The sequence below is a fragment of the Pleurodeles waltl genome, chromosome 5 (assembly GCF_031143425.1).
Source record: "Pleurodeles waltl isolate 20211129_DDA chromosome 5, aPleWal1.hap1.20221129, whole genome shotgun sequence".
Classification (NCBI taxonomy): Eukaryota; Metazoa; Chordata; class Amphibia; order Caudata; family Salamandridae; genus Pleurodeles; species Pleurodeles waltl.
This window is the reverse complement of record NC_090444.1, coordinates 15,163,975-15,191,957: the sequence shown is the minus strand read 5'-3', so window position 1 is coordinate 15,191,957 and position 27,983 is coordinate 15,163,975. Positions and strand designations below refer to the sequence as shown.

Sequence of the window (27,983 nt, the reverse complement as noted above, 5' to 3'; positions counted from 1 at the left end):
TTATGACCACAAGAAGGGTGTGTATGAGTATGACATAAAGATTGGAGACCAGATAATGATTAAAAAACCGACATTGAGTAAAGGCAAAAGTAAATTTCAAGGAACTTTTGAAGTTGTTAAACTTTTCAGAAATGCAGTAAAGATAAGAGATGGTAGAATATGGAATCTTAATAGAATTGTAAAGAATAGTATTTTTTTTTTTTGGCTTATGCACTGTATTTTGTTGGTTTATTCTCTTGTGAATTATTCCAAACCTTGTATATAGTTGCCTGGAGCATTTTTGTTTTGGGAGGGAGGTGTGTGGTATATAATCTATTGTAAAACCAAAGTAGATTGTTCTCTTTGCTCTGCTCTTGGCCTGATGTCATAGTCTGACATCATGTAGAATATGGAATGTTAGAAAGGTTAGAGCAGAGCTGAGAGAAGGAGAGTGGAGTTGTGCTGTGGATGGGATGCTCCAATAAAGGACCAGATTTCTTACCTATTTGGATTTGTGATTCATCTTTTCAACATTGTGCCCTGAGGACAGGGAACATGTATGGTTCACCAATGGTTCAGCTAAGTTTGTGGTGGCCAAAAGACATTGGAAGGCAGTGCTGTATAACCCAGTAACCAAGAAGCTGCTTTCCAATACACGAGAAGGTAAGAGTAGAAAATATGCAGAATTGTACGCTGTATATCAGGCGTTAAAACAGGATCTTCCTGGGATATGTCACATTTATACTGATTCTTGGTCCACCCCAATTGGTTAGCCACCTGGTTTCCCACATGGCATGCACACAACTGGCAAATACATTCCAAGGAGGTGTGGGGCAAAGAATTGTGGCAGGAAATTTGGGAAATACAAGAGCAAAGTACTGTTACTGTATATCATGTAGATGCCTACTGTCCTGATTCACTAGAACGATGGTTCAATTCCTTTGCAGACGACAAAACCAAAATCTCAGAGGCAGAAGTGGCAATGCAGGATTGTGACTTGGTAGGGATGGCTAAATGGGCACGCCAAAAATGTGGACACCAGGGAGAGAAGGCCACTAACAGGTAGGCAGAGATTAGAGGGATGCATATTCCACTAAATACTGTCATAGTGCAGTGTCCTATTTGTCAACACACACAACAGAGATCTGTCCCGCAAACTGTCAGAGAACAGATGGGGAGAGAGAAGTTGCCAGGGCAGATACGGCAAATCAATTACTTTGGGCCACCAATGAATAGTTGCAGGTGTCAATACGCCTGCACGGTGGTGGATACTTATTCTGGATATTTGATTGTGTTTCCATGTAAATGTGCTACTCAATTCAACACCATCAAAAATCTGGACTTGTTAATGTTGTATTATGGAGTCCCCCTGCAAGTCCAGAGTGACAAAGGTCACATTTTAAAGGTAAATTGGTGCAAGATTATTGCTCACAACACAACATTGAGTGGATTTATCAAGTACCATATTACCCACAAGCTGCAGGACTGACTGAGAGAATGAACGGGTTATTAAAAGCCCAAATACGAAAACGAACAGACGGAACCCTGAGAAACTGGAGATATCATTTGAATGAGGCCTTGTTGATACTTAATAACAGACCCTTGACAAATGCAGTAGGAACAGTTTCTTACCTGTAACTCCAGTTCTCTCGTAGGGGTATTTCCATGATAGTCATAAGCACTGAATAGTTCTGCACGCCTGCGGGGACCCCGGAGCACTGTTCTGAAGTGTATTCTTAAGTGTAGATGTTCGCCTTTCTTGAGGAAGGCCGGCAAAGTCACTTAAGAATGTCAATGTGCAGCCTAGAGGAATAGCTACAAAGGCCAAATTGTTGATTCTTTTGGTTGAAAAAAGGATACTGTAGTTTAGATATACATTTAAAAACATGTTTATTCTAGAGATGAAATAGAAAACATCTTTCACAAACCTTTTTACAACTTCAAAATAAGGATGAAACAATGCAGGGCAGTGTAGCCCATAGGCTACCATTATACAGAATGTAAACAGAGCTGTGCCTTTAAGAAGAGAAAGTCTTCCTGTATCCCAACATGCATAGCAAAAGACAGTTGCCTCAGTTATTTTTGTAGGCTTGTAATATGACATGAAGAAGTCTGAATATATCCTTCATTATTAATATTACTATTATTAGTTATTATCATGTCAACTCCACCGGGGAGGAGGGAGGGTTGCTTATGACTATCATGGAAATACCCCTACGAGAGAACTGGAGTTATAGGTAAGAAACTATTCCTTCTCTTGTAGGGGATTTCCATGAATAGTCATAAGCACTGATTAGATGAGCAAGCCCATCCCAATAACTGCGGTGGATTAGACAGAACAATAAAGAAACAATAAATCACGCAAAGAAATTCTTAAGAGAGGCCTGTCGAACCTGAGCATCTGTCCTAGCATCCGAATCAAGACAGTGATTCTTAGTAAAGGTGTGGACAGATCTCCATGTAGCCGCTTTGCAGATCTCTGCTAACGGAATGTTTCTCATCAAAGCAGCAGTTGCTGCTTTACCCCTAGTGGAATGGGCCTTAGGCCTGCCATCGAGGGATGAGGGATTTATTTGCTAACTGATAACAGAATAAGATACATGAGAATCCACCTGGATAAGGATTATTTGGAGGTGGCCAGACCTGTTCTAACTGGGCCATAGTTAATAAACAGCTGTTGTGATTTGCGCAATGATTTTGTTCTATCTAAGTAAAGTTTTAAAACCCTCTTTACATCGAGAGAATGTAGGGTTCTCTCAGCAAGAGTAGATGGATTTTGGAAGAAAGTCGGTAAGGAGATGGTCTGGTTTACGTGAAAGTCTGAAATGACTTTAGGTAGAAATTTAGGATGTGTTCTCATTACTACTTTTGAGGAATGAAAAACCATATAAGATTCTTGAGCGCAAAGGGCCTGGATCTCACTAACCCTGCGAGCTGAAGTGATTGCTACAAGAAAGGCAGTTTTCCAGGCAAGATGATGGAGGGATGCCTTGTGTATGGGTTCAAAGGGGCGTAGCATCAGACGCGAAAGGACTATATTAAGCTCCCATGGAGGAGATGGACGTCTAATAGGAGGAAAAACCTTTTTTAAACCTTCTAGGAAATCTTTTATGATTGGAATCTTAAAGAAAGAGGTTTGGGAAGGACTTTTTCTATATGCTGTTAGTGCTGCAAGGTGTACCCTGATTGATGACAACTGTAAGCCAGACTTCGCCAGGTGTAATAAATATGTAAGAATAGCTTCTTCTCCGCATGTCGTTGGGTCAAAGTTCTTGTCCGAACACCATATGCAGAATCTTTTCCATTTGAAGGCATAAGCTGTTCTTGTAGAAGGGCGTTTTGCCTCCCTTAGAATCTCCATGCAGTCCTGAGGAAGATTAAGGTGACCATACTGCACTAGCACAGGAGCCATGCTGCCAAATTCAAAGACGAGAGGTTCGGATGTCTCATATGGCCTCGAAACTTTGTGAGAAGGTCGGGGCGGCAAGGTAATCTGATATGTCGTCGGAGTGATCGGTGAAGAAGGTATGGAAACCACCACTGGCGTGGCCACTCCGGGACGATGAGAATCATCTTGGTGTTGGAGTGGGACAGCTTGAGGAGGACTGTCGGTATCAGGGGAAGCGGTGGAAAGGCGTAAAAAAAAAATTCCTGACCAGTTTATCCACAGGGCATTCCCCAATGTTCCTGGATGGTTGTACCTGGAGGCGAAGTCTTGGCATTTTTTTTTCTGGGGTTGCGAATAGGTCTATAGAAGGAGTACCCCACATGGAGAAGATGGAGTGGACAACGTCGTCGTGCAGAACCCACTTGTGGTTTTCGTCCATTGCTGGACTGAGGGCATCCGCTTGGACATTCTGTATGCCCGGAAGGTGAGTTGCTACTATTGTTAAGTTCCTGGCTAGAAGCCAGTGCCAAATTGTTTGGGCCTCCGTAGACAGAGTCCTGTATCTGGTGCCCCCTTGTTTGTTCAAGAAATACATGGTGGCCATGTTGTCTGTTTGGAGAACCAGAGTTTTCGCAGTCAATGCGGGGAGGAAGGCCTTGAGCGCAAGATGGACTGCACGTAACTCTAGGAGATTGATGTGATATAGTCTTTCCCTCTGCGACCAAGAGCCTTGAATCTGAAGGTGATCCATATGCGCTCCCCATCCGAGCAGCGATGCATCCGTGACTATGGTCTGAGTGGGAGGCTGTTGGTGGAATGGCATCCCTTTCAGGAGATTGCTCGGAGAACACCACCACTTGAGGGATTGAATGGCATGGGGAGAAAGAAGGATGCTGTTCTCCCAATTGTCTACTAGTTGATTCCATTGATTTTCTAGGCACTCCTGAAAAGGTCTCATATGGAGGCGAGCGTTGGGAGTGAGATAGATGCAAGACGCCATCGACCCCAGGAGAGAGGATATCGCTCTTGCAGTGGCCTGAGGGATTTTCTCTAGCGGCTGGCACTTCTGGAGGATTGATAAACATCGTTCCTCTGAAGGAAACACCTTTGCTTGAGTGGTGTCGATGATGGCGCCTAAGTAGTGCAACCTCTGTACAGGTGATGTTGTGGACTTGGAGAGATTGACCTGAAGACCCAGTCTCTGGAGTAGATGGTAGGTCCAATTGAAGTGCTGTTGGGCCTCTAGGTATGTGGATGCTTTTATGAGCCAATCGTCTAGATAGGGATAGACGAAGATCCGATGTTTCCTTAAATGGGCTGCCACCACCGCAATGCATTTGGAAAACGTCCTCGGTGCTGACTTGAGGCCGAAGGGTAGCACTGTATACTGGTAAAGGATTTTTCCAACGGGAAATCTTAAGAACTTCTGATGTTTTTTTATCACGGGAATGTGGAAGAAAGCGTCGCGGAGATCTATTGAACAGAGCCAATCGCCTTGATGAAGTTGGGGATAGATTTGGTGTAAGGATAGCATTCTGAATTTTTCTCTGCAAATCCATTTGTTGGCTATTCTTAGATCGAGAATGGGTCGGAACTCGTGCTTGTCTTTCTTTGGTACCAGGAAGTACCTCGAGTAGATTCCCTTTCCTTGCTGGTTCATAGGAACAGGCTCTATCGCCTTCTTTTGTAATAGGGTTCTTACCTCTACTTTTAGAGCGTCAAGGTGGTATTTCACCGGTTTGGGTGGAACAGAAGGCAGAGGGTTTATGAACCTGAGACAATAGCCATTCTGTACAATATTCAAAACCCAGGAGTCTGAAGTTATGCGTTTCCACTCTTCCAGATGATGTGAAATACTTCCCCCTACCGGAGTCGGTAACGGAGGAGGGGGAAGTGAGGACTCAGGGTTTAGACGCCGATGTTTGACAACCTGTTTGGGCGGTTTGTGGTGTGGAGCGACCCCTTATTTGTTTTCGCTGGGTCGAAAAAGGTCTCTGGTGTTGCTGGTGCTGGGATAGCGAAGGCATCCACTGCGGTGTTTGAAGCCTTTGAGCGAAGAATCTCTGGTGGTAGGGACGGAATGTTTTCCGTTGTTCTCTTGGCTTCTCGATGCCCACTGCCTTCAGAGTGTCTAACTCGGTCTTCATCCTAGACATCTTGTCGTCAACATGAGACCCAAACAAAGTGGAACCTGAAAAAGGAAGGTTTTGTATCCTCTGTTGCGATTCTGGCTTGAGTGAAGTAAGGCGTAGCCAGGAATGTCTTCTTAAGGATATGCCATGAGAATAACTATGTGCAGATAACACGGAGGAGTCTGCAGCCGCACTAATCACTTGGTTGGAGACCATGGCACCTTCGTTTACAATCGCCAAGAAATCCTCCTTTTTGTCTTTAGGAAGGTAATCGGCGAATTGTAGCACAGAATCCCAAAGGGCGCGATCATACCTGCCCATCAGGGCAGTGGCACTAGCCTCTTTCATGGTGATGGCTGAGATAGAGCAAACTTTGCGGCCTGCGGCATCAATTTTTCTACTCTCCTTGTCTGGGGGAGAAGAAGACGACGGAGAAGTTGAATGCAACTTTTTAGTAGCCACGATGACCACAGAATCGGGCGCTGGATCCGCTCTCAGAAATAAAGGGTCCTGCTTCGGAGGACGGTATTTCTTTATGAGTCTGGAAGGAGCAGTCTTGGTTGTGGACGGTGTAAGGAAAATGTCCATTGCCGGTTCAAGTAACCCTGAGACCAGCGGTCGTAATGGTCTAGCCGAAGATCGCTGGTGTAATGTCTCAAATATGACTGAAGTTGTTGGAGTGGGTACTGCCAGAGGGATGTTCAGCTTGGTAGCACCGCGAATTAATACCTCTTGAAAAGTATTCACATCATCTATGGGAAAAACTCTCGGAGACGGGGAGTCCGATAACATCAGAGAGTAATCTCTTGTGGATGAAGAGGGGTGTCTGTGGTGGGAACGAGGAGACCTGTGATCCGAATCATGCCGTTGACGGTGTCTAGACACAGAGGAACGTCTCGAAGAATGACATGATTGTCTCGTGGATTCTGCAGGAGTCACTGGGGTGGCCTCCGAAAGAGGTACCGGCGGAGGAGGTGTAGATGCCAGAGGTGTCGGTGGTAGAGGAGATGGCTGAGGAGAAGGTTGAGGTGAAGGTGGCAAGAGAATCAGAGAAGCCGAGGATTCCGAGGTGGTATAGACTCTCCTTGGTCTCTTTGAATGCCTTCTCAACGCCAAGGTTCTCGACGGCGAAGTACGACGCCGACGTGTACCTCTCGACGTTGACTCCTCTCGCCGTTGAGAACCCCTCGACAGCGATCTACCTCGACATCGATCGTCTGCGACGGCGAGTACTGTCCCTCAACGTCGATCTTCCCCTTCGTGTCGACGGTGACCTGGACAGGGAACTTCACGATGGCGAATGTCTACGCCGTCTTGTCGATGATAACGCTCTCGACGGCGAGCTGGTTCTCGACGGCGAGCATGTCGGTGCTGTTCCTTGTCTCGCCGTCGATGCTCTCGACGTCGTCAGGGACCTGTGACATTTTTTTGCAGATCTGGAAGCTGCTCCAAAGGACAAAGTGAGAGCCCTGGTAGAAGACTGACCTTCTCCTCGCTCTGTGGTGGATTGTCTCCTCCGTCTACTGTCCTCCTTGGCTTGAAGATGAATTTTCTCCCTGTCACGAAGGGTGCGCCTGGAGAAGGTTTTACAAATGTCACAGGCATCAGGTTTATGAGATGACGGCAGGCAAATAATACAGACTTGATGTGGGTCTGTTTTGGCCTTTTTCCTGACACAACTAGGGACCTTATCAAAAAGAGAAGGCATGTTGTGGAAAAAAGCCTCAAATTTCTGTCAGAATTTGACAAAAAAAAAGACAGAAAACATTCACGCTGGGTGAAAAACGTTGAGTGAAACAGAAATCCAAAGGATTTTGGTTGAATTCTAGTCAAAAAACCTATAAATAGGTGGTGCTCAATGCTTCAGGGTCCTGTCAGAAGGAGCTGGAAAAAAGAACTGAGGCAACTGCCTTTTGCTATGCATGATGGGATACAGGAAGACTGTCTCTTCCTAAAGGCACAGCTCTATTTACATTCTGTATAATGGCAGCCTATGGGCTACACTGCCCTGCATTGTTTCATCCTTATTTTGAAGTTGTAAAAAGGTTTGTGAGATGTTTTCTACTTCATCTCTAGAATAAACATGTTTTTAAATGTATATCTAAACTACAGTATCCTTTTTTCAACCAAAAGAATCAACAATTTGGCCTTTGTAGCTGTTCCCCTAGGCTGCACATTGACATTCTTAAGCGACTTTGCAGGCCTTCCTCAAGAAAGGCAAACATCTACACTTAAGAATACACTTCAGAACAGTGCTCCGGGGTCCCCGCAGGATTGCAGAACTATTCAGTGCTTATGACTATACATGGAAATCCCCTACGAGAGAAACACCATTAATGTGAATGTTAAACCCAGCATTACAGATACAGCCCCATGTTGCAACAAATACAATCATCTATTGAGAGACAAAAAGAGGAGCCTTAGCTCCCCATTCCACACCAAAATCTGCAGGTCTTGATTTGCATGCTTTGAACATGTATAGATTGAAGTCAAGAGACATGGCGCTTATTGAAACTTGTTGGAACACAAATTCCCCCGGTGCATTTTGGATTGATTCCTCCTCAATCTGGGTCGGCACTCAAAAGTATTCAGGGTCTTGGGGAGTGTGATCGATGCAGACTACGAAGGAGAAATTAAGGTGATATTATTGAACAGCGGGGACGCTGATTTGATAATACAACCTGGAGACAGAATTGCTCAGATTGTCATAATACCAGAATATGGAGGAATAGTTCAAAAGGGGACTGTCCCAGCCCTTCTTACAGTACGTACGGAGGGAGGTTTTGGCTCAACTGACAAAAATCCTGGTGCTAAGGTGTGGGCAGAGCCCCCAAATTGTCGTCCTGAACCAGCAGAAATTATAGCAAGAGGGAAGGACAATGTGTTGATAGTCATGAAACCAAGACAGGAGAGATGAGAGTACTAGCTGACAAATGTTATTTGCGAGAATGATCATACTTGTCTCTTTACAGATCATACTACAAAGGTGTCTTTGTGCTAGCTGTTCTGCGTGGTCTACTTTCAGGTGTGTGCGAGCAGGTCGGGAGGGACCAAAAGACCCCAGCCCTGACGTGACTGACATCACCGATCGACATTTCTGCTGCACCAGCTTCATAATGTTTGGACTTATCTGGCACAAACTGTGCTTAACCGATCGGATTTCTGCATTACGAATATGAAAAGTACTGTTGACGTCATTTCTACTTGTTTAGTTGCCATACCGACTCCTGCCAGCATTTTGCTGCAGATCTTTAATGCCTCCAACAAGGAAGGAGCAGTGAAAAAAAGTGACGTGTTGACACACTTTACATTCTATGAATACTGCTGATTGTGCCAAGAGACAACAGATGAAAAATGGCATAATCTAACACATGTTGTTATTTACAATATTACTGTCAGCGATGTCTGCTATAACTTAACTTGCAACATTTACAACATCGGAAAATGTGCTCAAATGCGTCTTGAAGCAACAACGGAGTCTCCTCAAGAGATGCCGTGGGAACAACAAGTGCTATGTCAGCAAAGAAATTATAAAACATGTAGAAATGTCAACAACAGCGTGTCTTGTAAATATAGTGACTCCCGCTAGTCACATCAGGCATGTCAAATTACCGGTGGGGTGGATATTTTCTTGTGGAAATACCACCTATATCTACATTCTGTATGTGCTTTTAAGCGGTTAGGATTTTTACATACTCGACAACACAAGGGAAGCAGTTCAATCAAGCGAGGACTGTGACTCTGGAATCCAGCTATTATCTAAGTCTTTCTATAGTAGAAGTTACAGGATTACCTGTTTATAATATTCAAGTTAGTAACAAATTACCATGTTTGATGGTCAAGAACACCTCTATCGCTTTCACAGAGTTATTATTAGACATACAAGGCACTAGAAAAGCTGCATTGCAAAACAGAGAAGCCATTGACTATTTATTGTTGAAGCATGATCATGGCTGCTCAGAATTTGATGGTATGTGTTGCTTCAACCTGTCAGATCACTGTAAATCCATTAAAACTCACATTGAAGCCTTGCATGAATTTGGAGTAGGGAGTGAAGCAATATGTAGACAAAGGGTGGTGGGATTGCTTATCTAGCTGGCTTCCTTATTTAGGTCAACTTAGGTCCATTTTAGGGGGAATACTTGTAGTAATTTGTATTATAATAATGCTGTACTGCTGTATACAGTGCAACTTAAAACCTATAGACCAAAAATTGTAACTTTTAGACCAGTATGCTATGAGTCTCATTGGTCAAACGGTGGAGGGTAATGCTATGTGTATTTGACCACTGACCCCATTTTGCGCTTAGCTCTAGATGCCGCCACAGCAGCAGTGCAGGGTTTTTCCACATCAAGCTTGTTTTTCACAAAGAACGTGTTTTCGCTCCTTTCACCATAACAGGGTAACATCGTGAAGGAAACATAACATGGGGGATGTGGAAGGTAGACATGATAAGAGAGTCTCAGCCTGGGAATGTTTTCATCAAGGAAAAGTACAGCTCTGTCTCTTGAATGGGCATTGGGGCAGGGCCCTTTCCTTTGCGTGTTTTCGACGAAGAACAAGTACAGCCTGCTATTGAATTTCATAACTCAAGGGGTGGGGGGATTGCTAGAATCTTCCTTCTGAGTTTAAGGTATATAATGTGAGAAAACTTGTCACGGAGACAGGAGCTCGCCTGAAAGTGGACGCACTGTTCAGGGGAAAAAATCCCATGTAGGGGATACCTCCTGCCTCAGCCTTTAGGGTTCCTTGGCTTGATGATGGCAAGGACGAAGGATTCAACCCCCATGGTGATGCATTTTAATTCTGAATTCGCATTTTTACTGCATATATTTGCTCTTGATGTATTGCACATTTTCTGCCTATTGTAGTTTAACTGCTGAGTATTTTGCACCTACACGTGTTTCACTGCATTCAAGTTAAATGCTCATTTTCATATTGTTGTGTGCTTTTATTTGATATCTAGGAAGCGCCTTAATACATTTGTTATTCAAACAAAGAGTGCTGCATTACTTGGCATTGTTTCCTCTTCGTTTAAAGTAGAGCAACACAAGGTTGAAATGCATTTCAATCAATCAGAGCATTTGTAAAGCGCACTACTCACCCATGAGGGTCTCAAGGCGCGGAGGGCATTTGTGGCATACATAGGGTATCGAGGAACGCACGGTTAGTACAGGACATTTCTCCAACTTCAGAGCGAAGAGATTCCAAGCATATGAACTCTTGTGGGCTCTGTTGGAATGTAAACACCCTGCGGACTTTATCCATTGATAAGGCAAAAACCTAACAAGAGCTCAATAACCTTTAAGTTAATAATGGACACAGTGACCCCATGTTTGCAAATGTATTACTTCTTATTTTGTTTATTTAGTTTGTGTCTCATTTTCTGTAAGGCTAACATATTTGTATATATATTCTTGTTAATACTTTTGTGGAGTACTTACAAGTAATTTAAATAACAAAGCAGTTTGAATTAACACACTGATTCATATCCTTGTGCATTGCATGAACTAGTATTTTAAATTTATGGAATGGGGAGTCCTTTCTTTCATTTCTTGTCTTAAACAAAAGCTCAATTTTAAATTAAATAGTGATCCTTTTACCAACAATGTAAATATTAATAGCTGACCCCCCCACACTTTTTAACCCTTTTGTTCCAACTTACTGAAGCATACAACAGTACACCAAAAGATAATTTAATAATTACTGGAGAAAGATGTCCGTTTTTCTTTTACACTCTAAATAAGCTAAAATCAAAATATATTAAACCTGCCCTCAAAAAAAGATATCTATTCCACCTGTAATATAATCCTAATTTCCCATTTGCACTTGTAGGTTTGTTACTCATCTGCAATGGGTACAATTAATAGAAGTTCATCTATGTCTGATTTAACTGGAATCCCTTGAAGTCATATATGTGCAATTGGTCCACATCTGGAAATTTGAAAGCCAGTTCAAGTCTCTGTAATTTCATGACGATATTGCCTGCACACCAAGCCGTTCCTGGATCAGTCTCTCACTCAGCTCCCACAAGGCTGCAGCTGTTCCCTCATTCTGGGCTTCTTGAGAGGGCAAGCAGCGGCAGCAGTTGTTGAAGTACATTCCTCCAAGACCCTCCAGATCGGGGGAGATGGCGCAGTATACAGAAGTGGCAGCCCCCTGCTGCATGGATTTTGTAAAAGGCCTGGCGAAGGTGAAAAGTAGGGTGTACACCCACCAGCTGCGATGGATGGAGGAGTACATCATATTCCCTGGATGTACTGCATTTGAGGTCACCCCGTTGGGAGACAGACGGCGGTTTAGCTCATTGGAGAACAGTATGTTGCACAGCTTAGAACGATTGTATGCTAACATTGCCCAGTACTCCTTCTTAGGTGGAGAAAGCAGGATGAGGTCAAGTTTTCCAGAGGAATCCTTAATATCTGTAAACCTGTGAGATTCTGATGACACTATAACAACTCTAGAAGGAGATGAGCGACGCAGAGACTCCTGAAGAAGGTGAACAAGATAAAAATGTCCTAGGTGGTTTGTCTGGAAGGTGGAATCCAGCCCGTCTTCAGTCAGGCTCCACCAGCTTCCAAAAATAGCAGCATTGCAAATCAACAGGTGAAGAGGCAAATTTTTGGCTTTGAATGTTTCAGCGAAATGCTGCACACTTCGGAGGGATGCGAGATCCAAGGGTATCACCTCCACCTTGGCTTTATGCCATTCTTCCAGGATTTGGCGCTTGGCTTCCTCTGCTCGCACCAGGTTCCTGCAGGCTAGAATAACGGTTGCCCCATGCAGAGCAAAAGATTTAGCGGTTTCAAAGCCAATCCCAGCATTAGCTCCAGTGACAATAGCAACTTTGTCAGTCAGATCAACACCTTGCAGTATCTCCATGGCTGTGGTGTTCCCATCATACCGCTGCCTAGTATTGGCTCTTACAGGGTTGTCATCAACCGTGAAGGCCAGCCTTGGATCAAGATAAGTTGTTCTTTTGTTCAAATGGTCCACATAGAATACTTGCCCAGTAGCATCGGTTTCCTGCTCCCAACCATATGGTAGGTCTCCTGCCACACGCTTTCTTTTGCCAGTTTTGGGGTGCTCCCATTGAGTTTTCTCTTCCCCATGATTTGCAAAGTAGACCCAACCATCACGGGTGCTCCTCTCTTCCCAACCAGGAGGCAGCTCATCTTCGCTATCTGTGTCGTCCAGGCCTGCATACTTCAGGGCAGCCATGGTTTGCAGCACTCTACTGGGGCCTCTGGAGAAGGCAATAAGCAGTTTATGTCAGCGCAGCTGTGCAAGTGCCCACAGCTTTAAGCAAGTCTCACCATAGGAACAGAAGATGTTCAGTGACTGAAATGAAGTTACACACAAGCTCCAGCTGTAACTGAGGAGACGAGTTGAAATATGAGCTCCAGGTGTTACTGAGAATATGACGGATATGAGAGGATTGAGCTGTTCCTGCGATGTGCTGACCTCAGGCTGGAGCTGTGTCTGAGGAGACGGCGACCCTCAGGTTAGATCTGTGTCTAAGGAGATAGTGGCCCTCAGGATAGAGCTGTGCCTGAGGAGACGGTGGGCCTCAGGTTGGTGCTGTAGGATGAGCTGTGTCTGAGGAGACGTGGGCCTCAGGTTGGAGCTGTACCTGGGGAGATGGTGGGCCTCAGGTTGGAGCTGTGCCTGGGGAGATGGTGGGCCTCAGGTTGGAGCTGTGCCTGGGGAGACGGTGGGCCTCAGGTTGGAGCTGTGTCTGAAGACGGTGGGCCTCAGGTTGGAGCTGTGTCTGAAGACGGTGGGCCTCAGGTTGGAGCTGTGTCTGAAGACGGTGGGCCTCAGGGTGGAGCTGTGCCTGAGGAGACGGTGGGCCTCAGGTTGGAGCTGTAGGATGAGCTGTGCCTGAGGAGACGGTGGGCCTCAGGTTGCTGCAGCGCCGCCCCCGAGGCGGACACGGTGCTCCTCGGCCTCCTGCAGCTCTCGGCGACGCCTCTGCCCCTCCCCGGGGGCGGTGACGGACGTCGAGCTTCGGCTCGCGGCGCGGAGGCTCCTCCTCCTCAAGCCCGGACACGAGACGCTGCTCTCGGCTCTGAACACGGGCGAGAGAGAGGCCACCCCCATTACCAGCAGAGCTGAGGCCGCGGGAAATGTCGCGCTGAGGCGTAACGCGCGTTAACGAACTGCGCAGTGAAACAGGAAAAATGTGTCAAGCCCGAGACACCGCTCTCCTGCGCATGCGCGCGCGCCGATGAACACTGACGGCGGACTGCCGCCGCTCATGCGCAGAGCGCGGCTCCACGACCTAAATGCGCGCGCCGTCCTTCTTCTCTTTCCATCGCCTTGGACGTCCACTCCGGGGCCAATCAGGCGCTGAGGGCGCAGGCGGCATGGTAGAGAGACTATCCCCGTGCCAGGGGCGGGGGCGGCGCTCCCTGTGCCCAGGCCCGGCGGCGCTCTGCAGGCACCACGAGCCAGCTGCGGCACCCCGGGGGCTCTCCCCGCTGCCAGCGGTACTGGCTTTGCCAATGTGTTTTAGCCGTGCTGCTCACCCGTCCAGTGCCCCCAGTCCCTGCCTGATGTGCGGCTTCAGTTGTTTTCCTTTGATTCCTGGGAGTTGTAGTCCTGTTTTATAATGAACTGCTCAAGCCTACAGTTCCCAGAATCCAAAGCTAGACGCCTGGACTGGCGCATCACGCCTGCGCGCTGGGGCACGTGCCGGGCTGGCTGTGCAGCGCCGTGACGGCTTCAGACCCACGAGCGCCAACAAAACCTCGCGCGGTGAGGAGCGGCTGTGCCCTGGAGGGTGCTGAGGCCTCGAATACTTAGGGTGGCGGTGACGCGCGCCGTGCTGACTGAGCATACACCACACTCGGCAGTGGGGTTTCCCGCGAACAAACCATTGCTCGCGCGCCCCTTTATTTATCACCTGGTGCCACCGCCGGCCCCAGAATAGTGAATTGTATCAAAATATAGGAGAGCCCGGACAGCTCTCCACATCCCTCCCCGGTTTTAATTCTCAACACTCATAACTTCACATAATAATCAAATCAAGGGGCTAGAGAGAGAGTACAGAAAATCAGCTTCGCAACATCTTACACGCATTAACATGAAAATAGTCTCTTCGTCACTGACTGGGAGTCGGGTTGGGACGCAGACTGTATTTCTCACTCCTACCAGCTAACTCCCTTGATTGAACGCCAAATGGTTCAACTGGCTCTGTTCTACAGGATTCCACCTGGGCGCGGCTGCCATTTTCCAGGCTGGGTGTCGTCCCTGTCCTGCGGAAGGACACACGGACCCCCTGCACCCTCCTCCTCACACTCCTCTCATCGTCCGGTGGCAGTATCTGTTTGAACCAAGAGACATTTCGAGTAACATAGGGTCCATTGCTGCAGGCAGTTACCATAGTCCCTTGGATCTCCACACTCCAGATGTCTGGTTCATATGAGGTCCTCAACTTCCACCCCGGATGGCGGTCTTTCAGAATAATGTGGTCCCTCACACTTATATCGGGATGCCTTGCTCACTGTTTCTCACTCGCCTTCAGATTTGTTAGCAGCCTCCTCTCCTGTGTTATTTGCACATCGTGTGTCACTGGCTGCCAAAACACATCCGTCAGGATGCAGTCACGCAGGGGTTGATGGAATAAGAAAACTAATGGAACACGGACAGTTGTGCTGTGGGGTGTTTGCCAATACACCCTCAGGAACCTATGAAGGCATTATTCCACATTCCCCCCTTGATCTACTCCAATCCTTAGGGCTCGACTCAGGGTTCTCATAAATTGCTCACCGTCCCCATTGGCTTGAGGCCAATGGAGAGTGACCCTGCAGTGGCGTATGACAAGCGAGTGCAGGTACTCTCAGAATTCCTGCCCATGAAAAGATGGTCCATTGTCCTACCCAAACCTCATCGGGGAGGCCCAGCAGGGCAAATGTCTTTTGCAGCACTGGACGGATATGTTGAAATGCGTGGACGTGATCAATTCTTCCCACACTCTGAGCAGGGTTTCCTCTTCGCCAGGCAGATCCCCGGTATCCGGTGGACGAGGCCACGGTTCCCACAGCTTCTCACGTCAGGCCTCTGGGAACGAGGAGGGTGCATGGTGTTCTGGCCCCCTTGAAGGACGTCAACTTGTTCCTCCTACAGTGTGGCCCCCGGTGTTGTCAACCCTGGTGTTGATAATGGCCGTCCTATGGCAGCGGCCATGTCCTCCACGTGGCTGTTGGAGAGCTTATGCGACTGGGCCACAATTTTGTCCAGTGAGATTCACGGATGTCTCAGAATGAGCTTGCATAGCAAGTTGGAGTGGTACCCCTTGATTATTTGGGCCCTTATTTCCTCATGTTGGCCAAGGCCAGTGCATGTGCTTGCAGGTTTGCGCAGCCACGCATAGATCAGGTCTACAGACTCAGTGTCTGTCTGCCTTGCCTGGCACAGCTTGAAATGCTCAGAGTCTGGGTTGAGCTGGGGGTCGAGGTAACGATTGAGGCCAGCCACTGGGGCATCCAAGTTGTCAATGTTGCCGGTGTTTGGCAATGTGTAAAATAGTTCATAGAGCTCGTCACCCCCAAAATGCAACATAAGGGATCTTTGGACGGCACCATCGGTCTCTCTCGTGACGCAAAAATGGTGCGTAACCTGCTGAGCAAGTGGCGCCAATGTGGTGCAGCCGTGGCTGGGTCCGCTAGCTGGCTAAATGGAGGCAGGATGGTGACTGACGAGTGGGTCCCTGGGTTAGGAGTGGGGCGTGGATGGTCGTGCTGGGGCGAGGAGCTCATGGTGGTGCGTCTGTGCCTAAATCTGCTGTCTACGAGTACTTTTGCGCACCCTTGTGCCTCTCGCACATTTACAGCAGTCTTTTCCACTAATGCTGTGTTACTGGCTGCTGCTTGTGTAGCATGGGTACTCACTCAGGTCTGTGGTCCACGACGGACACCCATCAGTGTTCGTTGTGAGAAGAGGCCTCTTTTTGCATCGTTAGCCCCGCACTTTTTGCCTGATGTTGATGTGTCCTAGAAACTGTAGTTCCCATGGCCCCTGCTAACCAGGTTCCCTGGGCCAGAGCTCTTTCCCTAAATCTGTCGTGATGCTTGGCACAATTGGATACACTCTTAAATATCACTGTAAGTCCTTAGTAAATAGGTACACCTGTACCCAGGGCATGGGATATTAGGGGTAGGACCCTGAGGGCAGCAGCACTGATTTTGCCACCCTCTTGGGCCCTGCACCCAGCACTGCCATTGCAGGCTGAGTGTTCTGGGGTAAATCTAAAAAGACCAATTTGACTTGGCACACTCCCTGTGTGCCCTGTCCACCCCCACACTGCATTTGTTATCGGTGCATCACCCCTCTGGCATGCCTTTCAGCCCTAAGGAAGGGTGCACCATACTATATGTGAGGGCATAGTTGCATGAACAATATGCCCCCACTATGTCCTTGCCAAACCTGGGATATAGTGAGTGAACAGAGCAGGCATTTTAAGTACATGTACTGGACACTGGTCAAAAACGAGTTCCCCAGCTACATGATGGCCACTCTGCACCCTGGTTTGTTTGGTATCAAACTCAGAATGATAAATCCAAACTGGTTCCAGTATTGGATTTATCCCTATATGTACCCAGGGGTCAACTTAGTGGTGTCCCCTGCCAAAGCTAACCTAATTGGCATGGTTGCTGACTGGTTCTATCCAGCATGCCACCTCAAGACAGCCAATATACAAGCTTTGGGGGAGAGCCCCGTCTCTATGGTTTGAAAGACAATGCCCTTCCTGGGTGGAGGAGCTAGCACCCCCTCCCTCAGGAATATTCATTCCCCTGGCAGAGAGCTTCAACGGGCTACTGCCCTTAAAACTCGAGCCCCCAGGCCTGCTGCTAGCAGCAGACGTCTTCCTTCTTTGTCAACCCCCACGTTTGGTGGAAGCAAGGGTGGGAAACCACACAAAGGGTAGGAAGAGGGATCTCACTGAGCATGCACCACCCCTAGGGGCTTGCTTGCCAAGTGGATCTCCATTTCATTTTCCTCCATGTTGGACGGCAGGAAAGTAACCAGTGAGGATTAGGGAAGTGACCCTTCTGAAAGGAAGTGGTCACTGCAGTGGGTGTAGCCACCCAAGGGTAAGTATCCCATTGGACACTACCAGGTTCCCCCTAAAACACCCACTACATTCAGCATTTACTGGGCTCCCCTAGACCAAGAAATCAGATTCATCAGGAAGAAAAGAAGACAGCACCAAAGAACGCGATAGCACAAGAACAGATGACCTGCTGCACCAGAAGAGACCCATACTTGCTGCACCAGAGTCCTGACAATCGTCGCTGCGGAGGAGCTGACCACTTGACTGACCTCAAAAGACCCAGAGGGCCTCCAGCTTCGCAAATAGCCTGAGATCTCCCGCCTGAGTGCAGGCACCATTAAAGAACCAAGAAAAACCAGCAAGAACCAGCAGACTGGCGAGGGTCACTTCACTGACCGGCCAATATCTCGGCAACCAGAAGTCGCAGCCTGACCCGAAGATACACCAACGACAGCCTGGACGAAACCTACAAGTGTGCCAAGTTTGGTGGCATTGCGCCCTCCCGTGGCCGGGTTTTGTCAATACCCCAGGTACTGGTCAGTGCATGTTGTACTACAGCAAAAACAGCTCTCCCAGAGCTGTAACTGGACCAGGAGGATGCCGCAGTTGCACCCTCGTCATGCTGCAAGGCCCCTGGAAGACGACTTGCCTCCAACTCCAAAGGGTTCCATTGCACACAGCATCCAAGAACTCCAACTCGCCCTGCATCTGGCCGCCCTGAACCCTGCATCACAGAACCAGCTGTGTGCCACGGGTCCCTAACCCCTTGCAAACTCAACAGCCCCAGCAACCCTGAAGCACCACCTTTAATTCTGCAAACCAGCTCTTTTTCCAGGTGCCCCCCTCCAAGTGGCCCTGTGCCAAGAGACTTTCCAGCTCTGCTCTTGCCGGAACAGGAGCCACCTGAGGCTCTCCAGCTGGCACCATGTGCCCACCCACGTCATCGACCATCCTGCAAAAGAAGAGACTGGTAACTCAAATGTGTGATCTTATATGCTTTTTTACAGGTGGCCTTCTATTGATCCCTATGGTTCGTAACTATGCATAGAAAGACTAACTTTATTAAAACCTTGAAAAATTACTCAAAAAGTACTTAACGTATCTTAACCATTTTGGTCTTTAAAATTATATAAAAATCTGAAATATTTTTTATAAATTCTGGTCTCGAATTATTCATTGAGTGTGTGTGGTGTATGCTTGATATCGTGAGTACAACAAATGCTTAGCGCATCTGGATTAGCCTAACTGCTCGACCAGCTACCTCAAAAACTGGATCATTAGGTGATCTGATTTTTACCTCTGGAAACCAACGTGTGGTTGCCTGGACCCCCTGCACAGTGTGCCTAGCTTTGCACACTACACAGAGGGCCAGCCTCCTACATTCATATGCTGAGATACGAGCCATGTGCAGCATGCAAGGGGTGTGGGGCAGCCCTGCAGCACCTGTGAACCGCAGGTAGGGTGAGAGGCAGAAGGCACAGCTGAGGGCACAAGCAGGACGAGCAGTGGATTAGGCAGCCAGGTAGGCCCCTCTCAGTGTCCGTCGGAGCTGGAAGGCGACAGTGCACGGTGTGCACATGTTGTGGCCGCACAGCCACGGGAAGTTCACTGCTCGGAGGTTGATGAGCTGTGGCGCATGTCGCTTCGTCGGTGGTGCTGACGCGTTGTGCTGGCGAGCGCATCATCGCTATGGGTGCAGTGAAGGCGAGTACAGTGCAGCTGGGTGCTGGTCTGATGGCAGACAGGCAGGGGCGGCACCAGAGGCATAAAGAGCACTCCGTCCTTGTTGCCAGTGTCGAGGCCTCAGCAGCATCGAATAGGCCAGTGTGAGGACGGCGCACGCCGCGCTGACAGAGCATACGCCTTACTTGGCAGGGAGTTGTGCCGCAAACACATCAGAGCTCGTGCTCCCCGTTATTTATAACCTGATGGCCACCCTGGTCCCCAGAACAGTGAATTGCAACAAAATATCTCACCACTAATGGGCTGGACCAGGGACAGCACTCCAGCTGCTACTAACTTGGACCGCAAAATGGGTGGGAACAAAAACCATCACAGACAGATGGACCGCTATTGGAAGTCATGTCCAAGGTTAACCCAGCCTCTGCATTCCTTCAGAACCTAAATTTATGGATCTTGCCAAAACACGCAGGTCAGCCAACTGCCCTTCTGACCCCTGTCCACCACAGGTCTTTAAAAACATCATTTTAACAATCTTTGCTGCCACCCCAGTCATAACAATCATCAATAACTCCTTGATAACAAGAGTTTTTACAGAAGACTTAAAAAAGGCATACATATGCACATTATTTAGGAAACAAACCCGGACCATCAAGACCCAAACAACTACAGACCTATTTCAAATGGACTATTCCTCGACGAAGTAACATGCATCTATATTTCTCAATTAATTTAAGATATCTCCATATTTTCCAACTCCAAACAGGATTGTGTCCAGGAAGAGGCACAATTTCTGCCCTAATTGTCATCAGTGATGACCTTAAAAGCATAGTAGATCACAACAGGGTTGCTGCAGTGCTTCTCTTGGACCTTTCAACTGCCTTTGACACAGTTGATCACAACACTCTAATCCAAAGACTCCACAAAGTTGGCATAGAGGGGACTGCTCTTGATTGGATCACTTCCTACCTTCGAAATAGAACACGTCATCCAAACCGTGTGGGAAACTGCCCCCTTGTTTGGAGTAACCGCCCCCACCCCACACACACTTTTTGCCTGATATCTGATGCTAACTTGGCTGAGGGTGTGCTGGGACCCTGCTAACCAGGCTCTGGCACCTATGTTCTTTTCCGACACTGTACCATTGTTCCCAGAATTGGCACACCCCTGGCACCTAAGTCCCTTGTAAAAGGTACCAGTGATACCAAGGGCTCACGAAGGTCCCTAATGCTGCAACATGTATTATGCCACCCTAAGGGGCCCCTCACCAAACACATGTACTTTGCAGCTTGTGTGTGTTGATGGGGAGAAAAATGTAAAGTCGGCATGGCATCCCTCTCAGGCCACAAACCTCTAGCAGGCCTTCCACTCCTAAGGCAGGGTGCACTATACCACAGGTGAGGGCATGACTGCATGAGCAATATGCCTCTACAGTGCCGAAGTCCATTCTTAGACATTGTAGTGGCAGTGTGGCCATACTGAGTATATGGGCTGGGAGTTTGCCATTACAAACCACAGCTCCATGATGGCTTCACTGAAGTCTGGGAAGTTTGCTATCAAACTTCTCAGCACAATAAACCCAAACTGATGCAATTGTTGCATTTATTGTGAAATGCACACAGGGGGCATCTTAGAGATGCCCCCTGTATTTTTCTTAACCCTTTAGTGCAGGTCTGACTAGTCTGTGCCAGCCTGCCACTAACAGACACGTTTTTGACCACCTGGGGTGAGAGCCTTTGTGCTCTCTGGGGTCAGAAACAGCCTGCTCTGATTGGAGGTGCTTCACACCTCTCCCCTGCAGGAACTGTAGCACCTGGCGGTGGTCCTCCAAGGCTCAGGCCTCCTGCTACAGTGCCCCTGGGCACTACAGCTAATGGAGATGTCCGCCTCCCGAACAAAGCCCCACTTTTGGATGCAGGTCTGGTGGGAATATTAGGTAAAACAGGGAGGAGTAATCACTGCAGCTTGGACCACCCCATAAGTGTCCAGAGCTGAAATGACACCCTCCTCACAGAATCCTCCATCTTGTTTTGGAGGGTAGGGAACAGTAGGGTGAGGAATGTGCCCCTTCCCCAAATGGAGTAGGCACAGGAAGGGTGTAGCCACCCTCAGGGACAGTGGCCCTCACCCCATGTGGTCAGAAACTCGTCTGGAAGTAGCAGGCTGGCATTGACCGGTCAGTCCTACACTACCATGCTGGCTGAGATACAGGGGGCATCTCTAAGATGCCCTCTGTGTGCATTTTTCAATAAATCCCACACTGGCACCAATGTGGGTTTATTGTGCTGAGAAGTTTGATACCAAACTTCTAAGTATTCAGTGTAGCCATTATGGTGCTGTGGAGTTCGTAATGACAAATTCCCAGATCATATACTCAGTTCCTACCCTGCACTTACAATGTCTAAGAATTGACTTAGACACTGTAGGGGCATAGTGCTCGTGCAGCTATGCCCTCACCTGTGGTATAGTGCACCCTGCCTTAGGGCTGTAAGGCCTGCTAGAGGGGTGACTTACCTATGCCACAGCAGTGGTTCAGGGACAGGGCACTCTGAGGGGAGTGCCATGTCAACTTTGTCTTTTCTCCCCACCAGCACACACAAGCTGCCAGGCAGTGTGCATGTGCTGAGTAAGGGCCCCCCAGGGTGGCATAATACATGCTGCAGCCCTTAAGAGACCTTCCCTGGCCACAGGGCCCTTGGTACCAGGGGTACCTTTTTACAAAGGACTTAACTTTGTGCCAGGGGCTGTGCCAATTGTGGAAACAAAGGTACAGTTTTCGGCAAAGAACACTGGTGCTGGGGCCTGGTTAGCAGGGTCCTAGCACACTACCAATCAAAGCTGGCATCAACACTAAGCAAAAAGTGGGGGGTGACCATGCCAACAGTGGCACTGTCCTACAGTTCTAATGAAAAATTGCACAGTTTTTCAAATTCTGAACCTGAAAAGTCTTACTATCTTGTACACTGTTTTAACTGCAAAATACCAAAGTACGTTTGATACATATGCTTGATACTTACTTACACGTACGTGCAACTGAGATCCATTGGTTCTAGTAATAAAGTAACAAAATATATTTTTGCTATATAAAAACAATTGGCCTGGAGTTGGTCATTGAGTGTGTACCTCATTTATTGACTATGTGTACAACAAATGCTTTGCACTACCCTCTGATAAGCCTAACTGCTCGACCACACTACCACAAAAAACAGAGCATTAGTATTATCTACTTTAGCCTCTGTTATGCCTCTGGGAAACCTCTGGACTCTGTACACATCATACCTCATTTTGGTATAGGATATACAGAGCCAGCTTCCTACAAAACCTACATCATAAAAGCAGGGGTCCCTCAAGACTCATTCATCTCACCAATGCTTTCCAACATTAACATGAAGTCATTACTGGTAGTGACAATGAATTTCAGCTCACCTGCTGTAGCTATGCAGATTATACACAAATACTTCTTAAACTGAAATGCCCCAAAGACAATAAATCCAGCGTGCTACGTGCCGAAAAGCGCTTCAACAACTTGTCAGGAGTAGTAAGCACTATAAAGATACAATTACAATAATTTTGGGTAATGCAATATAAAACTGCATTAAAAATGTATGAAAACATTTTAGCCATTTTTGGCTTAAAAAAATCAGTAGTTGCACAACTAAATCGGGTCCGTTGGCATGTTTAAAAATGGCTTCACTCAAACAGATAGAAAAAATCATCGAGGACATAGGTTACTTTAACACTGTCTTTGAAATAATGAAAACAATCCTAGCTGTTGTGAAGGCAAGTTTTAATTCAATTAGGGACACAAGAGACCAAGATGATGCTGATATTTCTTTACTTCTTGCCTCAGCAGCCTATAACAGTAAAGACTACAATACCCAAAGAGCACATGTACAGAAATCTACGGAACACATGACCTGAAACAACCAATAACAATATGTTTGGTTTTATAAAATGTTCCCCTTGTAGTATCTCTTTCTCTTTATTTTATCAAGATCAAAGCAGTAGTACTGAATGTGATGTCTTCTAAGCCCCTTTACAGCTGTTTATCTTCCATCATAACTTATTTTTTTGTTTCTCCTCTTAAACTGCAAAACGTATAAAGTTAAGGAACAGCTTTTGTTATGATTGTATTACAAATCAAAAATTGGTTACTGATCAAAATGTGTTGTTCAGCAAGTAAAGTCAGCATGTATAATTATATATTATACATAGAAACACACTGAAAGATATAGTCTAAATTTATCAGTTGGGAATTACATCAAGCAACTTTGTAGCAAGCAATTATATTTACATTTGCCAGTGCTCAAGAAGGGAGGGATGGACGTGTCCATTTTTCAGTCAGGATAATCTTTGCCTCTGTGTAGAATTGAATTTTTTTTTCATAAAAGCTAGGACATATTTAAAATTCTGGGTCAGAAACAGAGGCTAGACAGGTAGGTCACAAGACAACTCCAGTAGAAGGGGAATATAAGTTGCACCCTCCAGACTTGGATCAGAAGAATCATCTTCACTGTGATTCTTGCTCTGATTCGCCATTCTCACTATCAGCATGGAAGGGGAAAAGGATAGTTGAGGCCCCTGCTCTAGTCACGCAGGGATGCAACACAAAGTCAGTGGTCAAAAAGACATATTTCACTACAGGACCAAGTCCAGAAGTGTCTGTGGAGTCCAGGGAGAGTAGGAGATACTACCCACCCAGAGGTACCTTTAGGAGTTGGTCGACAAAGAAGGAAGACAGGTCAGCACTGCAGCACAGAAGCTGGAGAAGAGTTCCTGAACCATGCAAAAGGTGTACCACACTGGATGCTGGATTGCAGATGGGTGTTGGTGAAGGATTTCCACCAACAAGCCTTGGTAAAGGCAAACTTGCAGTTGGAGGAAAAGAGGTGCTGCCAGGGACCAGCAAGGTCCAGGAGGACTCTACCCAGGAGGGGGAGTGACAGGGGACCCTACGCGTCGCACAAGGCCCACAGGAGCAGAGGCAGCACCCACAGGTGTTCCACAGGACAGGGACACAGAAGTCACAGAAGCAGCCCAGGCAGCATCACAGAAGTTGCTCCTACGTCGTCAGAGGAGCACGCAGAGGCCCAGGAGTTGCAGGAGGGAGTGCTGGGGGCTGGAGCTACATGTCACCTGAAGTTCCCCTTCAAGATTAAGCAAACAAGCCTTGGCAGCTGCAAAGGATGCAGTGCACAGGGTACTGTCTTGCATGGAGTGGAAAGGATTAACCACCACCAAAGTGCGACAGCTGGTAGAGAGGACCAAGGGCGACTCTCCGGACCACCACCCATGATGAAGGACCCACACAACTCAGGATTACGGGGGATCCATGCAGCCAGTCGTCGTTGCAGCCAGATACCTGTAGTTACAGGGGAGTGATGCCTTTACCCCAAGGGAGATTCCTTCTTCTTCTTGTGCAGGCTGAAGAGTTGCAGTCTTCTGAGGATGCACAGGTGGGAAAATGTTGCAAAGCTGGCAGGAATTCTTGATACAATGTTGCAGAAGACTCTTCCTCGAGGATCTGCAGCTTGTAGGTTTCTGGCGGGCCTAGTTGCGGTTCCCGGAGGCTAGAAGTCGAAGTAGAGGTTCCAAAGGAGTCCTGCTGCAACCTTGCAAGCCGAATCTGAGGACCCACCCCATAGGAAGACCCTATATAGCCCAAAGATGGGGCTTGGTCAACTAACCAGGTAACTAACTATCAGACGGTGCCTCTGATGTCACCTGCCTCGCCTGGCCACTCAGATGCTCCCAGAGTTCCCTGCCAACCTTGGAATCAAGATGGCAGAACCCAGGGACCTTCTGGGCACCATCCCGGGGGTGGTGATGGACAGGGGAGAGGTCACTCCCCTTTCCATTTTCGTGCCAGAGCAGGGACTGGGGGCCCCTGAACTGGTGTGGAATGGTTTATGTACAGGGGGCACATCCTTCAAAGCAAAACCAGTGGCTTGGGGAGGCTACCCCTCCCAAACCAGTCACACCTATTTCTAAAGGGAGAGGGTGTTATCTCCATCTCCCAAAGAAAATCCTTTGTTCTGCCTTCCTTGGCTTGATCAGATCAAGCAGCAGGAGGGCAGAAACTTGTCTGAGGGGTGGCAGCAGCAGGGCTGCTCGAGAAAACCCTGCAAGACTGGTAGTAGCAATGCTAGGGGTCCTCTAAGTCCTCTAAGGAGCCCTCGAAGTGCATGGGGTCAAACTTCCAATACTTGCAACAGTATTGGGGTATGATTCTGACATGTTTGATACCAAACATGTCCAGGTTCGGAGTTACTATTATGTAGCTGGACATAGGTAGTGACCTATGTTCAGTGCACATATAAAATGGCATCCCTGCACTCACGAAGTCCAGTAAAATGGGTCTGGAGTTTGTGGGGGCACCTCTGCTAGTTCAGGGGTGCCCTCACACACAGGTACCTGCACCCTGCCCTCTGGGCTGAGAGGGCCTACCATTGGGGTGACTTACAGTGACCTAGTGCAGCGACCCGTAGTGAAACCTGCAATGGCAGGCCTGCATAACCTTTTGCATGGGCTCCCCATGGGTGGCAGAATAACTGCTTCAGCCCATAAGGATCCCCTGGAACCCCAATGCCTTGGGTACCTAGGTACCATATACTAGGGACTTACATGGGGGAACATGCCAATTGGTTAGTAGCAACCAACTTTGGAGGAGAGAGCATAATCACTGGGGTCCTGGTTAGCAGGATCCGAGTGAACAGAGTCAAACATACTGACAACAAGCAGAAAATGTGGGTAACCATGCCAAGAAAGAGGGCACTTTCCTACAGCCTGTGTTGGATTTACCTGGATAGTGAATTGCTGTCATAGTGAATCTCTCCCCAAGGCAGTAATGCTAGAATTCCCTGGCAGTCTCTGTCAGAGGCCTAGATCTGGTACCTCCCAGTTTGTTGACATGCTGTACCACAAAGGTATTGTCTTTTTCTTGGGAGTCCAAGTCTAACTTATCCACGTTGATTAGGAAACCCAAGTCCTCTAGAACAGCAATGGCCATCTGTACTTATGGCAGAACTGTGAGTTTATGCTGTGCCATGAAGACTAGATCATCTAGATAAATGATCAGTCTGCCACTTATGTCTACAACCATGCCACCACTGGCTTGAGAAATTTCAAGAAGCACCATGGGGCTGGCGAGTCTCTGAATGGGAGAGCCTTAAATTCACATACCTGCCCCTTCCAGATAAACTGCAGAAAACATCTGTGGGGTGAAAAATCAGAATTGTTAAATAAGGGGTTCTTGGGTCCAGTCAGTTTAACCAGTCCTCCTTCCTGAGTATCTCTCTTAAGAAACAGATGCTCTTTATCTTGAAATATCTGTAGACCAGCAATCCGTTGAATTCTCTCAGGCTGGTGACTAGTCTCTGTAGGAACGCCCCCTTTTCTTAGGGGGCCACCCCTGATTTTTCACCCTTTGCTGGACATATTTGCTGGCTTTAGAACTCTGAACTTTACCCCTGCTAACCAGTAGTAAAGTGCCTGGGTTCCCCCTATTAACGTGATTGAATTGGCAAACAGGGCCTAGAAGTTAAACGCCACTGGTGGATTGCAGCAATTATTGTGCCATACAGTACAATGGAAGTCTACCACTTGAGCCTAACTGTAGCAGTGTAAAAACTCCAATACAATCTGTTAAACTAAACCCTTTATACAGGTCAAAACCTCCCTTGTAAATATTAGTAACTCACCCCTATTTAAGCCTTTGTAGTCCACAAGGCAGGTTGCATGGTATTTAAAAGTAAGAAATGTAAAAATATAATGTTAACACGCCCTAAATGATTAGCACCCAAAATCTATGTTTCATTGTGGCAAGCCTACTCGTCCTATGTAGAAAACCAGAGTACAGATTAATATCCCAATACTTTCTCTCAGGAATGGGACTAGCTAGAAAAATAATTAAATGGTTATTCAATGGTAGTCAGGTTTCTACTAAATATTAAGGAACAGTAACTTTTAGAAAGTTACCCTTTACCTACCGGAACTGTAAACTGGCTAATTAGCATAATCCTCTACCAGTGCTCTGCCACTACTTCGCCTTGATTAGGTGTGAATATGCATGAAATGTCTCTCATCAAACAATAGCTTGACCTGAATGGGTAGAGATGACATGTCTGAGCTCGACAGAATATGCAAGGTGGGCTGTGGGTTTATTTTTGACCGCACAGCATCAGAACCTGCGTGACTAGTCTGCTGAGCCACACGTAACACTTGAAAGGGAGAAAACAGGATACAAGGACAATTTTTGTGCAATCTGTTGATAAATTGGGGCATATTAATTAGTAAACTGGAAAAATAAAAATATCCCTTTGATTTCTCAACAAGGAAAGCATACTGCAGATGCGGCTCTTAACTCTTTCCGCATGGGAGTATACATGCCATTGGAAGTCCCAACACAGCTCTCAGAAACAATGTACATTGTGTAATTAACACACAGAATCAACTGTCCATCTTGTATGTTGTTGTCAGGGACTTGCCTCACAGGGACACGCATTACTAAAGCCTTTATTTCTGAAAAATGGGTTGAGATCAAGCAAGGAGGATCTGAAGTGCATGTTTACAGCGGTAGTCCCTATGGAACTTGCCTGCTTTGGTAAATTTTTTGCTGAAGCTGGCATGGCTCTCCGGGAAGCAAGGGATCAGCATGGGTCAGGGGCTGGGGGTGCTGCTGCTTGAAAATAGAGTCTGAATTAGTAAAATGCCCAATATGTTCATAGTTTTGATTTTACTCTATGCT

The 27,983-nt window shown here is 47.2% G+C and overlaps 1 protein-coding gene across 1 annotated transcript; it reads right to left on the bottom strand.

The window, feature by feature from the left end:
* Positions 1-11,179: 11,179 nt before the first annotated feature.
* On the bottom strand, positions 11,180-13,727 carry WWOX (WW domain containing oxidoreductase). Its single transcript, XM_069233475.1, has one exon. It carries the CDS (start codon positions 12,718-12,720, stop codon positions 11,470-11,472), a length of 1,251 nt encoding a protein of 416 aa, XP_069089576.1. The 5' UTR covers positions 12,721-13,727; the 3' UTR covers positions 11,180-11,469.
* Between the last annotated feature and the right edge of the window lie 14,256 nt (positions 13,728-27,983).

What these genes read in the sequence shown, in the direction of transcription:
- WWOX (XM_069233475.1), bottom strand. Translation starts at nt 12,720, where the DNA reads ATGGCTGCCCTGAAGTATGCAGGCCTGGACGACACAGATAGCGAAGAT.